The 14,185-nt window shown below is 57.1% G+C and overlaps 6 protein-coding genes across 6 annotated transcripts; 2 read left to right on the top strand and 4 right to left on the bottom strand.

The window, feature by feature from the left end:
• Nucleotides 1-974: 974 nt before the first annotated feature.
• P168DRAFT_289498 (uncharacterized protein) lies at nucleotides 975-1,808 on the bottom strand. Its single transcript, XM_024837011.1, has 2 exons — nucleotides 1,618-1,808; nucleotides 975-1,564 (listed from the first exon to the last, which is right to left on the bottom strand). Exons 1-2 carry the CDS (start codon nucleotides 1,714-1,716, stop codon nucleotides 1,064-1,066), a joined length of 600 nt encoding a protein of 199 aa, XP_024694714.1. The 5' UTR covers nucleotides 1,717-1,808; the 3' UTR covers nucleotides 975-1,063.
• Nucleotides 1,809-3,492: 1,684 nt separating this feature from the next.
• Nucleotides 3,493-4,302, bottom strand: P168DRAFT_215541 (J domain-containing protein; the record flags this gene model as incomplete). Its single annotated transcript, XM_024833077.1, has 1 exon — nucleotides 3,493-4,302. A coding segment is annotated over one exon (810 nt), but the record flags the coding sequence as incomplete, so codon positions are not given.
• A 555-nt stretch (nucleotides 4,303-4,857) lies between these two features.
• Nucleotides 4,858-6,318, top strand: P168DRAFT_267115 (putative lipase/esterase; the record flags this gene model as incomplete). The annotated part of the gene is made up of 1 exon (XM_024835015.1): nucleotides 4,858-6,318. One exon carries the CDS (start codon nucleotides 4,858-4,860, stop codon nucleotides 6,316-6,318), a length of 1,461 nt encoding a protein of 486 aa, XP_024694712.1.
• Nucleotides 6,319-6,750: 432 nt separating this feature from the next.
• Nucleotides 6,751-8,162, top strand: P168DRAFT_232980 (enolase C-terminal domain-like protein; the record flags this gene model as incomplete). The annotated part of the gene is made up of 3 exons (XM_024833352.1): nucleotides 6,751-6,837; nucleotides 6,902-7,124; nucleotides 7,207-8,162. 3 exons carry the CDS (start codon nucleotides 6,751-6,753, stop codon nucleotides 8,160-8,162), a joined length of 1,266 nt encoding a protein of 421 aa, XP_024694711.1.
• Nucleotides 8,163-8,309: 147 nt separating this feature from the next.
• Nucleotides 8,310-12,089, bottom strand: ncr1 (sphingolipid transporter NCR1; the record flags this gene model as incomplete). Its single annotated transcript, XM_024833372.1, has 2 exons — nucleotides 8,310-11,762; nucleotides 11,826-12,089. 2 exons carry the CDS (start codon nucleotides 12,087-12,089, stop codon nucleotides 8,310-8,312), a joined length of 3,717 nt encoding a protein of 1,238 aa, XP_024694710.1.
• Nucleotides 12,090-12,636: 547 nt separating this feature from the next.
• Nucleotides 12,637-14,113, bottom strand: P168DRAFT_317612 (S-adenosyl-L-methionine-dependent methyltransferase; the record flags this gene model as incomplete). The annotated part of the gene is made up of 2 exons (XM_024840122.1): nucleotides 12,637-13,199; nucleotides 13,264-14,113. 2 exons carry the CDS (start codon nucleotides 14,111-14,113, stop codon nucleotides 12,637-12,639), a joined length of 1,413 nt encoding a protein of 470 aa, XP_024694709.1.
• Between the last annotated feature and the right edge of the window lie 72 nt (nucleotides 14,114-14,185).

The following is a 14,185-nucleotide window of genomic DNA, read 5'->3' as shown; positions in this document are numbered from 1 at the left end:
CCCCCTGAGTGGACCTTGTCCTCTTCCTTGATTGCGAACTCCTCGCTGATCGCCACATACTTGTTCAAATCCTGCACGAGGGTCTTCAAGAAACGATCCAGCTGGAAGAACGGGAAACCAGCCATGGGAACGGGGCCGGCACTGGTCTTCTTGGAGGCCAGTTTCAGGTTCAACAGCGGGGCCAGCTCCTCCGCCTGCTCAAAGTATAGTTCGTAGAATCCTCCTACACGCGTCAACACCACGCAGTTTCGGAATTTCTGCATATGGTTCCGGTGTCCCTGCACCACCGTGGGGTATCGCGGCGCATCCTCCACGACATTATTACTCGGCTCCAGTTTCAGCCCACCCTGTGGCAAGTCCTTCAACTTGACCGTTGACTTCGTTTTCGCTGTTCTTCGGGTCGCCCAGGAGGGTTGGGTTGGGCGGTGGGAGCGGAGATCTGGACGGTGCGCATGGTGGGATATTGCTCGATATACATAGTGACGAGGGATCAAAACAGATCGCGTGTTCGGATTGAGTCGCAAAATCAGCGGAAGCTGTCCAGTTGGAACCATCCGCATTGTCTTTGTACCTGGGGTCGCGTTGATATAGAGCTGCGCATTCTGGCTTATGGACGGTCCAGGCGGTGGGGACGGCTCGATGGCAAGTCGTCAGTAGACGAGAACTGAGGGATTCATAGCATGACCAGCATGCAATAAGTATATTCTTGTTTACCCGGCAATGAGATGTGAGGTCGAGAAAGAGAGATGGATGAACAATTCTGGTCGTTGGAGAAGATCGTGTTGATTTGGATGTTTGGCTGGTTTGTTGTGTTTGTTTTGACCTGGTTTGTTGGAGATCAGAGAATCCTCATCGCAGTCACTGAACTTGCCAGAACAAGTATCAAGAGATCAAGAGATGCTGTGGAACAGTCGATATTGAGCAGACAAATCAGGCAATATGCAATTTACAGCGGCTGACCCTGGTGGGTAGATTCCATACAAAACTCAGTATTCGCTAAAATCGCTATCGAACTATATATATCCCGTCGCTCATGCAATCGTTAATGCTACAGTCAAAATAGTCAACTCTTCTGGACCACCTGTTGGGGCCCATTCATCCCTAAAACTCGGCCCCAATACTCGGACACATCCTGCATTCCCATCTCCTTCGCCATGTTCTCTAGACACAACACCTCCATCGGCGTCGAGGCCGCCAACCCTAATCCCACAGGTTGCGTCATGCCCAGGATGCGGGTGACATGGTTGAAATCAGCCTTGGTCGATTTGCAGATGAGGCCTAGGGAATTCATGGCACTGATCTGCTGGGCTAGGAGCGCATGCGTCGCGATCTTCCCGAGTTCCGCAGACCAGGCGTCCATCGTAACGATGCGGTCTTCGGGGATCCACGAGGTGTACAGTCGTTTCAGCGCAGTGAGCGCTTCGGGGGACGAATCCTCCGAGAAGATGTGACCGATTATGACGCAGGGCGGGTAGAGGAGGTTGTGGATCATCGTCCCGGGGAAGATGAACTCGGGGTTTGAGAGTACGTCGAAAGACGCGGACGGCGACGCCGTTTCCTTCAACTAAGCTGGGTCAATGCTTGGGCGTGAGGATGGTGTACTGGGATCCCGCTTACCATTTTCCTGATATAGGGCACCGTGCCGCATGGCGCTGCTCCTCGTTGCACGATAATCTTATACCCCCGTGAGACCTGGGCAATCGCCCGGATCGCCATGTCCAGGTTCGATAAATCGAGGTTTTGCTGCTGGCCCTCCTGTTTCGTGTCAGTAGGTCCTCGCGACTGTTCCCGCGCGACTTACTGTGGAGGTAATTGCGGGAATATCCACGGAGAGGAAGACCATGTCCGCTGCCGCGATGCCACCGAGAATATTGGTGGAGAAGTTGATATTCAGCAGCTTCCGTGGTCGAGGCGGCGGAGGAAAATGTCCTGGCAATGCCGCCTGGTCGGTTTGCTGCAGTTTCCGGTGCGACTTGATCGAGTCCACCAGCACGGCGTCCTGCTTGAAGAGAAGTTCTTCGACGCCAGGCTCGTTGATGGGCGCACGGTCGGAATTCCACGCCGCAATCCGACGTTCATCGCCGTCGACGACGTGAAATTGAACATGGGGGTTCTGGCCGGCCAGGACCAGCGCCGTGAGGACTCCTATCATCATTAGCATCGCTCTCGATCAGGTCCCGACACCTTGATAGTGCCACTCACCGGAAGCACCAGCCCCGATCACACAGGCGCTTCGCACATTGTCGGTTTTCCGACTCTCCACAGCTTTCGGCCGAGATTTCTCTGCGATCTCTGAGAAGGTATTCCCTTTGACCACGACCCGGGGCGGCGCGACGCGAGCCCCCACAGCCGTATACCGCCGTCGCGAGAGGAACAGCGTAATCCCCGTCAGGATGAGCAAAAACGGAATCAACGGCATCATGAGCATTCCATGTCACTTTCTTTGTCTCTCTCTCTCTCTCTCCTCTCCTCTTCTCCTCGTCGCACTACAAAGATACAGCGACCTTTGAGCACTACGACCTTTTGAATTTCCGCCCAAAGTGGCGGTCAGACGTGCCGGCCACCTCATTGCAAGGCCACTGCATGTGCGACCTCACCCAACACTAACCCGCAAGTATCCATCAACGGGGCCATCTGAAAGTGCCAAGGCTGCCAGCTAGTGGTGCGGATCAGTGGTTCGCGTCGACGTGTCTGCGGTGTTGGCGCAGATGAACGGTGGGCATGTGGGTCGGATGTGCTGCACTGTCGCGGCTGTGGCCATTTTTAGAACGGGACGCCTCACTTTGTGTAAACAAGATCTTTCTTGCTATTTAGTAGGGTATGGCTTATGGATCATGCGTATATGGCCGGATTGTTCCATGGCGTATTCATCCTCTAATGATATAATCCCAGTGAAATATCGCCGCTACCTGGTGCTGGTGCGGTTGAGATTGTTGCAACGCACAATTGTCAGAGGGTCATTGTTTGAGAGTCCACGTAAACACACACATGATTTATATCTGACTGATACCCCTCTACAGATTTGATGTGCGAAGTGCCAATTTTCATTACCGCATACTCAAAGGCGTGGCATTGCACGGCGCAGAAGCTGTTGCGCGGTTGCTGAAACGATGACGCTGCATGGGGCTGTTTATACTTAGGTTGTCACCAAGAATGGGATGTATGAATCAACGTTTGGATGCCGACCAATGTACGATGTGTGGCAGTTCATTCAGCCCAGCAAAATTCAGACAGGGTCGATGCTATGACACGAGACTCGAGTCTGAAAGGAGGACCCTTGTGTATACTGACAGGGGAATAGCATTCACGAAGTCAAGGAGCAATGACACGATACGCTTTGCCTGAAGGAGATGCACTATTTACAATTCCAAACAATGTCGAGGACAAGTCATGCTTCCAAACATCGACGACAATGACACGTCGATTCTAGGTAGCCTCCGGCCCTTCGGCCAGATTACGCGCCGCATCAGCTGGGCCAGAAGCTTCCCGGCCCTTTGGAGGATGGAGAACATCCTGGTATACCTCCTGCTCGTCCCCCTTCAATCCCGACCCTGTCGGGTCTCTCCGGATGAGGAAATCCTGCAACTTGGCCTCGCTGGAGCCCGGCTGCTTCGCCGTACTCTCCCGGCGCCCGTTCAACAGCCGACCGGACTCCTCACTGACCTGCCGCAGTCGGTCGTCGTACCCGGCGCTGCGATTGCTGATCCACGAGGCCTGCACGGAGCCAGAAAACAGGACGAGGAGGATGACAAACGTCGCAAAGGTCCGATGGTCGACCATGTTCTCCTGCTTGGGCTGGTGTCGATTATGATACGTCTCCCAGTCCTCCCATGTCGCATTGCCGTAGATCGGACCATCGCCGCGCCACGCCGGCCGCGCCCAGGGCGGAGTTGGAGCGCTGTCGGGCGGGTGCAGATTCCACCCCGAGCCGGACAGGTCATATGCCGCCCGTTTGGAGGGATCAGATAGGATCTCATGGGCCGCAACGATGATGTGGTATCGCTGGAGTCTCACTTCGGGAGGAATGTTCCGGCATAGCGGGTGGTCGTTGCACGGTCGATCGGGGTGGTACACCTTGACGAGTTCGTAGAAATGGGACTTCTTGTAGGGGGCCAGCCGGTCCTGTTTAAAGAGATCATAGGGAGTAAACGACGTGGTGGCCGGCCAGGAGAGATCGCCCTGCGCGGTGGCATACCATCGGGACCCATGGACGCAGTGCGATGATGATAGTGGCGAGACGGAGCTGGCGGGGTTCAGCAGTGAGAATCGCCCGCAAAGAAAAGGATTTGATTTCTTAAGCATGGCCTCATGGTTTCCCGAGGAGAGGGGATCGAGTGAACCTCTCCCACAGTTTTGAGAGTCATAGGAGATGGGATGATGCAGAAGCAAGACAAGAGAAGTGGAGAAAGAGAAGAAGACAAAAAGTGGAGACGAAGAATGGCCCGATAAGGTCACGTGGTGGGGTGAGGGCCTGAGGCCGGGTGTTTGGCTGGTTTGACAAGGGGTGCCTTTTTCGACCTGAAAAACTTCAAATATCAATCTTCATCTTCATTCTCGACAACGCGTCACGATCACGATCAACACGCGCTCAGGTCGGATCGTGGTCAATAATCACGCGCCAATTCGACGGAGAACGAATTGCTGCAGTTATCCTAGCAGCGGGGCTCAAGGACGAAGCGGAGACATCCTCGGAACCGAGGCAACCCGTCGCAGTGCCGGATCCACTTATTAGTATGGACGAAACTGCGGTGGCGCGGTGCGACTCCGGGGTAGTTTTCCTCGTTGACCAGGTCGTCGGACGTCTTTCAGTCGACAGAACGACCAACCTGTTCTGGTGGGTGGCAGAAATAGCCCATAATGAGTCTTAGCACGCCGCTGGGTCTGCTCCAGGCCATCCTGGTGAGGATCCCCATGCTCCTGAAGATCACGCTATGGCATGGCATACGCTTGTCGCCCGTCGCGGGCAAGCAAGATCTACGAACAGAGTTGACCGTCGCCGTCATTCGATCCTTCATGAATTTTATGATCCCCGTCAGTAAACAGCAGAAAGGGGCGATGCGCGACCCGGGCATCAAGGGTCCCATCTGGGTGTCCAAGGTGACCCTCCCGTCGCCCGGGGAGGACGTTTGCAACGCCGTGCGCAAAGCCTTTGAGGATCTACAATCGGGTGGGGAGACTTTCGATCCCCCCGGGGTGGGACCGGTGGAAGCGGAGTGGACGGGCTATCGCAATGGTGTGGACAAGAATGAGCCGTTGCCTGACATCCCGGAGGACGCCAAGTTCGACGCGCTACGGGCAGAGGCCCCGTCGGACAGCGTGATCCTGTACTTCCACGGCGGTGCATACTTCCTGATGGATCCCTGCACTCATCGGGTACCGGTGGCACAGCTGTCCAAGCGCACGGGGGCTCCCGTGCTGTCGGTGCGATACCGTCTGGCGCCGCAGCACCCGTTCCCCGCCGCGCTCGTCGATGCGCTCGTCGCATATCTGTCGCTCATCGCCCCGCCCCCGGGCTCCTTTCACGCCCCCGTCCCCGCGAAGAAGATCATCCTCGCGGGCGACTCCGCGGGGGGCAACCTGTCCCTCGTGCTGCTGCAGACGCTGCTGACCCTGCGTCGAGTGTGTCCCACCGTGCACTTCCACGGGCAGGCTATCCCTATTGAGACTCCCGGCGGCGTAGCCACCATCTCGCCCTGGTGCGACATCATGCGGTGTCTGCCCTCGAGTACACGCAACGCGCATTTCGACTACCTACCCGTGCCCGCCCAGTCCCCCGAGTCCATCTTCCGACCGCTGCCGATTCCCACCGACGACGTGTGGCCCTGCAAACCACCGCGTGTCGATTTCTTCGTCAACGCCAACGCCGTCCTACATCCACTCGTGTCGCCGCTGACCGCGCCTCCCGAGCGCTGGGCAGGAGCGCCACCCGTGTTTATGGGCGTCGGCGAGGAGGGTCTAACGGACGAGGCACTAGTTCTAGCCCGACGCATGCACTCGGCCGGGGTGCCCGTGACGGTCGAACAGTTCGAGGGCATGCCGCACTGCTTCGCGCTGCTCATGATCAAGACCGCCGCCGGGAAACGCTTCTACGACGGCATGGCGGATTTCTGCCGCCGCGCCGTGGCAGGCACGGTCCGGCCGATGGACACTCTGACCTACATTGCATACAAGCTGCGCTCGGAACGGTCAATCCCGTGGGACGAGGCTGTGACGCTGACGGATGCGGAGGTGGATGAGCTGCTGCAACAGGGTGCGCACTCTCGTGTGCGGGGAGAGATGGAGCTCCAGAAGGAGTGGAAGGAGAGAGCCAAGTTGTAGCCTGTTGTGGTATTATTTGGGACTTGTTTTCCGTTGTTTGATTGGTATTAATTTGGCGATACTTCTGTTCCTGTCTAGATGTACCTAGTGTATATAGACGATTATGATATCCATTGCGCTGGTTGAATTGAGCATACCAAATCCCAGTCCAATGACGAACCAATATTCAATTTGAAGCTCTCTAGCCCCGCGTACATTCACATGGGCCGAGGGACACCAGATATCTCCCCACCCCATCTCATCGCCATCGCGATGATCTCGCCAGACTGTGGGGAATCTCGGGGGCAACTGACCCGAACCCCTCCATGTCGGGGTAAATCGATCCCACGATGGAGTCGTTCAAATATGCGACGATTCCCTCCATCTTGTTTTCTTTCCTCTTATACTATCTTGTCTATTGATTGTAATTCTGCGAATAAATCAGGACTCACCATGGGCTCACCATCCCCATTCCCCCGCATCAAGGAGATCCGGTCCTTCATCATCGAGGGAGTCGGCTCCGGCGGCGACTACCACAATGTACGTGCCCTCCCCTATCAGTCCGTTCGACCCACGCAAGACATCATATACTTACATGAAGTAGGTCAAAGGCGGCCACTGGCTCGTCGACAGCGACATCTCCACCCCAATGACCCGCTGGCCGCAATACCGAGGCTCGCGCACATCCTGGGGGATCAACGTGCTGGGGTCCTTCTGCGTCGAGATCGAAGCCACCGATGGCACGAAGGGATTCGCTACGGGGTTCGGGGGTCCACCTGCTTGCTGGCTGGTGCATCAGCATTTTGAGCGGTTCTTGCTGGGGGCTGGTATGTCTCTCAACACCATCCCATCCATTCCTTGGATTCACGAGCAAGAGGAAAGAAAGGAACTAATAACTGGTGTTGATAGACCCCCGCGACGTCAACGACCTCTTCGAAAAGATGTACCGCGCGTCCATGTTCTACGGCCGCAAGGGCCTCCCCGTGGCAGTCATCTCGGTGATCGACCTCGCGCTGTGGGATCTCGTCGGCAAAGTGCGCCAGGAGCCCGTGTACAAGATGATCGGGGGTGCGACGCGGTCCCGACTCGACTTTTACTGCACGGGGCCGCAGCCAGGCGCCGCACAAGCGATGGGATTCTCCGGGGCCAAGGTGGCGCTGCCACACGGACCAGATGAGGGCATCGAGGGACTCCGCAAGAACGTGGCCTACCTCCGCCAGCAGCGCGACAGCGTCGGGCCGGACTTCCCGCTTCGCGTAGACTGCTACATGTCGCTGACGGTGGGGTACACGATTGAGCTGGTAAAGCGGTGCGAAGCGGCGGGGATCGACATCGACTGGTGGGAGGAGTGTCTGTCGCCGGATGACGTGGAGGGCCACGCGCTGCTGAAGCGAGCGCACCCGACGGCGCGGTTCACGACGGGGGAGCACGAGTTCTCGCGGTATGGGTTCCGCAGGCTGGTCGAGGGACGGTCGCTGGATATCGTCCAGCCGGACGTGATGTGGGTGGGAGGACTGACAGAGCTGCTGAAGGTGTCTGCGCTGGCGGCGGCGTATGATATCGCCGTTGTGCCGCACGCGTCGGGGCCCTACTCGTACCACTTTGTGGTGTCGCAGCCGAATACGCCGTTCCAGGAGTATCTGGCAAATTCGCCCGACGGACGCACTGTCGAGCCCGTGTTTGGGAATCTGTTCCTGAACGAGCCGATTCCTGTACGTGGCTATTTGGACGTGTCAGTGCTGGATAAGCCTGGGTTTGGGCTGGAGTTGAATCCGGCCGCGCCGTTGATCGATGCTAGGCGGATTTTGACTCCGGCGCCGCTGAAGGAGCTGGCGCCTCCGGATGAGGCGGGTGCTGCTAAATAATTATACTCTTTTCTCGTTGTTGATGTACATCCTAGATACATAGATGCGACATTTTACTCTAGTAGTATTCTACCCCATAGTAGTATTGGTAAAATCAAATTTAGATACCCAATCCAACCTAAACTCCATTGTATCCTGTATGGTACTCTAATAAGCGTACCCCTCGCCGCCAAAATAGCTCAACGCCACCGGCAAGAAGATCAGCGCATGCGTCGCCGCAAACGCGATCAGCGCCAGCCACACCCGGAAGTAGTAGATTTCGAAGATCTTGCTGTGCGTAAAGGCGAGCACGCACACACCCAGCAGTTTCGTGACCGTGATTCCGCTGAAGACGCTGCCGCCGACGTTCACTAGGGCTGCCCAGGCCCGAGCGTCTTTGCCGCGGAACTTGGTCGGCACCATCTCCATGACGCCTTCCGCTGGGAACATGAACGCCCGCGCGATGTGCGCGCAAAACTCCACCCCGATGCCCACGCAGATGATCAGGTTTACGAGCGACACTGCGTTCAGGGACACTCCCGCCACGGCCATCGTGCCGATGATGTCCACGACAATCATCACCACAGTGGCGGTGACCACCGCTCCGGTCGCCACAGACCCTAAGATGACCGTGGTGACGGCGAAGATAATCGTCACGGCAGCTCCGAGCAGGGCGGCCGTCAACGGCACGATCGACACATACTGGTCGAAGAAGATGTATGTCTTGGCATACGGGAACACATCAATGTCGAACTCCTCTGAGATGCCTCGCGCGATGCGTCGCGCAGACTTGTACGAATTGATGAAGTCCTCCTGCGTCCGGAGCGGCGTGTGCATCGTGCGGAAGTGACTGGCCACCGTGGTCCGCCGCTCGGGGTCCACCACGAGCGCGTTGCTGTACGCAGCCTGGCCGCCCAGCGGACACGACGAGTCCGTCGGCGCATGCAACCACCTCTGCGCATAGTCCACAAATTCCTCGCCCTGGGGCATGCCGTGCAGGGAGATGTTCCATGCCGGGTTGCGGCCTTCGAAGCAGGGCTTGCCATCGTCCACGCAGCAATCCTGCTGCGGATTGAGCCAGTAGAAGAAGTCGTCGATCCAGCTAGCGGTCGAGCCGGAGATGTAGGACACGTTGGGTCGCTTGGACTCCTGCTCCAGCACAAATGGCAAGGAGTACTCCTCGCAGGAGGTGAACCGCCCGCACAACTGCTGCTGGTGACTCCGCTCCGTCACGTTCACGTCCCGAGTCACAAAATACACCGGGGGCCCGCTTTGGAAATACGCGTTCATATCATCGAAGTACTGGATAAGGTACGAGTCGCTCGGAAGGGCAATGCGTTGGTCCAGTCCCAGCTCTACTTCCGGAATCAAAGCCAACCCAGCGGTCAGGACTCCTAGAAAGACCATCACAATGACCGCCTTGACCCGGCGTTCGAGGAGAAAGGGTGCGTAGATCTTGCGGATGAAGTTTTGGAGGATGCCCTCGTCTTCGAAATCGTCGTAGAGGGGGTCTCCCGGCGCGCCAGACTGCGCCTTGCGCACGGTCAGGCAGGGGAGGCAGTCAGCGCGAAGGCTTTCCACGCGCTTCTGGTTCAAGGCGAGGACCGAGACGAACATGGTGATCTGCAGGACCGCGTTGATGAAGACGGCACCGGCCGCGTAGATGGCGAAGTTCCGCACTGCCGGCATTCCCACAAAGGTGCCGAGCGCAAAGGCCACTGTCTCCGTGACGGCCGACAGGAAGATGCTGGGGCCGATCCGGCCCACCGCATGCGCGATCCGCACGTCGATCTCTTCGTCGGGGTCGCTGACGTTGACGCGCTCGAACTCGTGGACGATTAGGAAAATATTGTCTACGCCGATCGCAAGCACGAGGAACGGAATCACCTCCGCGATGATCAAGGTGGCCTTGACACCCGCAGCCGCAAACAACCCAACCGAAGCGGATACGGACATCAAGACAATGACGATTCCCACAATGCCCAGGGAGAACTTGGACTGGACCAATGCGTTGGACGGGTTGGAGAGGAGAGAGCGCCAGGTGACGGTGACGGAGCCCAGGGCCAGGGAGGCGTAGAGGAACATGATCACGTAACTGATAACGACGATCTTGGCGTCCGTGTTGCTAGACTTATTCAGTTCCTGCTCAATGCTCACTTCGGTGTTGAACGAGACGCGCAGGCCCTTCTCATGGGCTTCCTCCTGGACCACCTCAAAGATCCGTTTGAAGCTGTTCTCCCAGTCAATGGCGTTCGCTTCGGCGGTGGTGCCTTGCTCATGGTTGTTGACCACCCAGGTCGCCACCAGGGCCCGTGCGTCCAAGACATCGCCGGTGTCTTCATAGCCGCCGAGAATCAACTCCGGCTTGAGCGGCTGGCCGAATTCCGGGAGACAGCTGACGTCACCGGGCGAATCCGCGCAGTGCTGCAACCTGTCGCGCCAGGTTTCAGGGTCGAGGTTGTTGACGGACCCGCCGAAATATCCGGTCAGCGACTGAACGACACAAGCGTCACCAGTGGGTTTGAAGCAGATCTCGTCCAGAGACTGCTCACGCTCCAGGGAGATCATGCGGCGGACGCGAGATTCCACGTCGAACCACCAGCTCAGGGTCTCGTAATTCAGGACCCGCCCGTAATCGTTCACGAGAAACGCTTGCTCGGCCCGGTAAAAGGGGCCGAAGTTGGCATCGAAATATGCCTTCTCCTGGGCAGCCGCGGACGTCGGGCTCACCCACAACCGCACGGGGTCGGTTTCCACTGCGAACCGTAGCCACCCAAGGCTCAAGAGCCCCACGACCACTACACTAGACACGGTGGTCAGGGCGGGGAACCGGGCACACGCGCCGCCAATGCGGCTAAATAAACTCTCCAACGTCGAGTTCAACTTATATTCACCTCGCGACTGCTCAAGATAGCCTCCCGCGTAGACGATGTCGCCCTCGTCCTCCTCGTCGCTGGAATCCGGGTCCTGCAGGAGCCGGACGCGGTCGGACTTGCGATGGCGCCAATCCCGGTACGTGAAGTAGCTGGTCGCCGCGACCACGGAGAGTAAGAACACCGAATACATAAGGATGACCGAAAATGAGAGGCACGGTAGCAGGCCGACGTAACAGTGCTCATCGGTTTCCACGGCGGGCAGTTCCGGACAGACGTCCGGACAATCGACGCAAGAGCAACGAAACGCCTTGTCGGGATCATTGCAGGCTTTGGGGTGGTCGGGCAAGGCTTTCATACCGTCGGCATCGGGCCCGGGGTCGGTCTCATAGTTGATCTGGAAGGGGCTGCCCAAAAACTTCTTGTCTCCCAGAAACTTCAAAAAGCCCTGGTAGTTCTTCGCGCCTCCGCCGATGAAATCCATCGCCTTTCCGCCCGACGCGCCATTCTTCACGTTTTTGCAGCTGTCGTAGAAGCCACTCTGGTACTCCTCCGACCAGAGATTATCCAGCTCGGTGACGCGGCGTTTTCCCTTGCCTGCATCGTCGGTCTCGGTGATGTTGACGAACAGGGACTGGTCGGGAGAGCAGGTGAAGGTGCAAAAGATGTTAAAGAAGTTCTCCCGACAGGCGGGACACGACGAGATGATGCCCTCGGCCAGCTTCAGGTTCTTGGCCAACGCATCCACCTAGAGACTCCATATTAGTATGGCCCACAATCCCGCCCATCCCATCGCTCGCGTGGGGCTCACCTGTTCCTCTACACAGCACACCGCTGTTTCCTCCCACTTGGTGCCGCAGAGGCCCACCAACTTCTCCCTCGTCCCGGCGTCAGGTTCCTTCGCCGGGCCATTATCGGCACAGGGTAGCTCTCCACCAAAAAACGACTGTTTCCCACAGTGGCCCCGGATCGCACAGCGACCGGCTTCGTGAACGGGGGTCTCGCCCTGAGCTAACGATGGGACTAAGAGCGTGCCGAGACCGGCCAGGACGCGAGCAATGTGGAGTCCCCGCATGGTTGGGGAAACCGTTCCAAAACGAAATCGAAGGAATCGAAGGTCTTTATGTCTTCACTTCATAACAATATTATTGAAGAGGATTCAAGGAAAGGGACCCAGTCTGGGAGGGATAGATGGAGTAGGAGAAAGCAAGGCTCGGCTGATGGAATGGTTCAGCAAGGGATAACGTCATCTACCCCGACACCGCTGATCTAGACCGAAAGTCAAGGTAATGGCAATACAGATGAAACCAGTTCATCAACCAATGGACATATATTGAGTAACAATACGAGGGAATTAAATAAAAAGGGAGGAGGCAGGATGTCATCCGATGTTGACGGATTCAACCCGGTCGATGAGGATGTCAGAGTGACGCCGAGGCTCGGTCAGGTGTGGTCAGGTGCGGTCACGGGTGGGTCATGTGCTGTTGTGGTGTTTGTTGGCAGTTTGTCTGGTTTGATCGCTCGAGGCTTCTGCCTGAGGCTGCAAGTATATACTTCAACGACGAGTTTGTTCCTGCTGGACCTGACATTGATCTCCTCCATACATTTTAGATTGAAATGATTTAAGCAGGCCGTACTGTGAGAACAGCTAATTGGTTTCTCAGTCCCGACTCCCATTTGGACATGGACCCCAAATCCTCCACGAGTCCCTCTTCCATCTGAGACTGGTTCGGATCGTCGTGATACCACGATCGAGTCAACGCATCGGCAGCAATCTCACACCTACGAGTCACATCCTCTTCCTCAAATACATAAGAGCTGTTGATACGTCGCACCCTCTCACTGATATACCCCATATGCGCGAGCGTATCCCGTGCCGTCTGCAAAAGACAGCCTTGGTGGATGGGACGAGGAGAGTCCGCGCTTAGACGAACACACCGCGAGTTTAGCAATTGTACACATGTATTCTCCGGCGCGCCTTGGATGATGATTATTGTTGTATTCGGGTCGGCGTGGTTCATCACGCGTGCGAGTTCGCCCAGGCATCGGGCTCGGTCCGACACACAGTCCAGAGCGAAGTATAAGACGGCAATATCATAATCCTGGTCTGGGGAAGGGAGTGTTTGGGACAGCGTTTGGATGCTTTCAACTATCCCCGTAGAGGAAGGGCCATTTGCTAGGATGGCTGGGAGCCTGATTAGCATAGCTATCACCGTAAAATATATCGAAGGATATACGTGATGACCCACCTCGTACTACCCCACCGACATCCAGAACACGCCGACCTCTTTGAACGATATCGCGCATGTCATTGCCCTCTACGTCGATAAACAGCCGGTCCCGCAGGATCTGCCACGCTGTCTCGTCGCGTCTCCACGACCCCACGCCCGACTCCTTCGGGACAGGATGTGGCCCAAACACCGGGTCAAGGCCTGTCTTCCGAGCAACGAGCAAATGATGCCGACCACTCTGGTCTGTTTTCTGACCACGAGGAAGGTAATCGTACGTTTGCTCCATTTCCAAAGTCAAGCCCACTTGGACCAGTAGGTTCTTCCACCGTGAGCTCGATAACAGCGTCTCCACCGTCACGGCACCCATCCAGGGTCTCCTAACCCGCATACAATCCCAAACACCATCGTAGTATCCCACCCCATCACCCAGCGAATCACTCGTCACGACAGCCAATACCAAGACCGCCCCGGGCTGCAACCACTCCGCAAAGCGATACACCATAGACACGACATCCGCCGGCGGGAAGCTAAACAGGGAAAAGATGGCAAACACGGCACCAAACGAATGCGGGGGACGATAGCGTCTCATGTCGACCTTGTGGAAGGATCCTGGCACCTGGGCGCGGGCCAACCGCACCATCTCCTCTGCAACATCGATGCCATGCACGGAGTGGCCGTGGCGGGCGAGGATGTCAGACACGGGACGGCCAGTTCCACAACCGACGTCGAGGACAGGGGAGGCGGGCGGGAGCTGGGCGACGACGGAGTGGATGAGGGTGCGGAGCTCGACGTCATCGGCGAAGGCGTCTTCGTATTGTTGACCGAGGGCGTTGAAGAGTTCTTCGGCCGTGGTTTCTTTGGGATCCATTCTGGGGGGTTGTGGGGGGTCGTGGGGTGTCAGTTGGCTGATCTGGGAACGGGGCTGGATGGGAGGTTCGCT

The sequence above is a fragment of the Aspergillus campestris genome (assembly GCF_002847485.1).
Source record: "Aspergillus campestris IBT 28561 chromosome Unknown P168scaffold_4, whole genome shotgun sequence".
Classification (NCBI taxonomy): Eukaryota; Fungi; Ascomycota; class Eurotiomycetes; order Eurotiales; family Aspergillaceae; genus Aspergillus; species Aspergillus campestris.
This window is presented reverse-complemented; position numbering and strand designations above follow the sequence as displayed.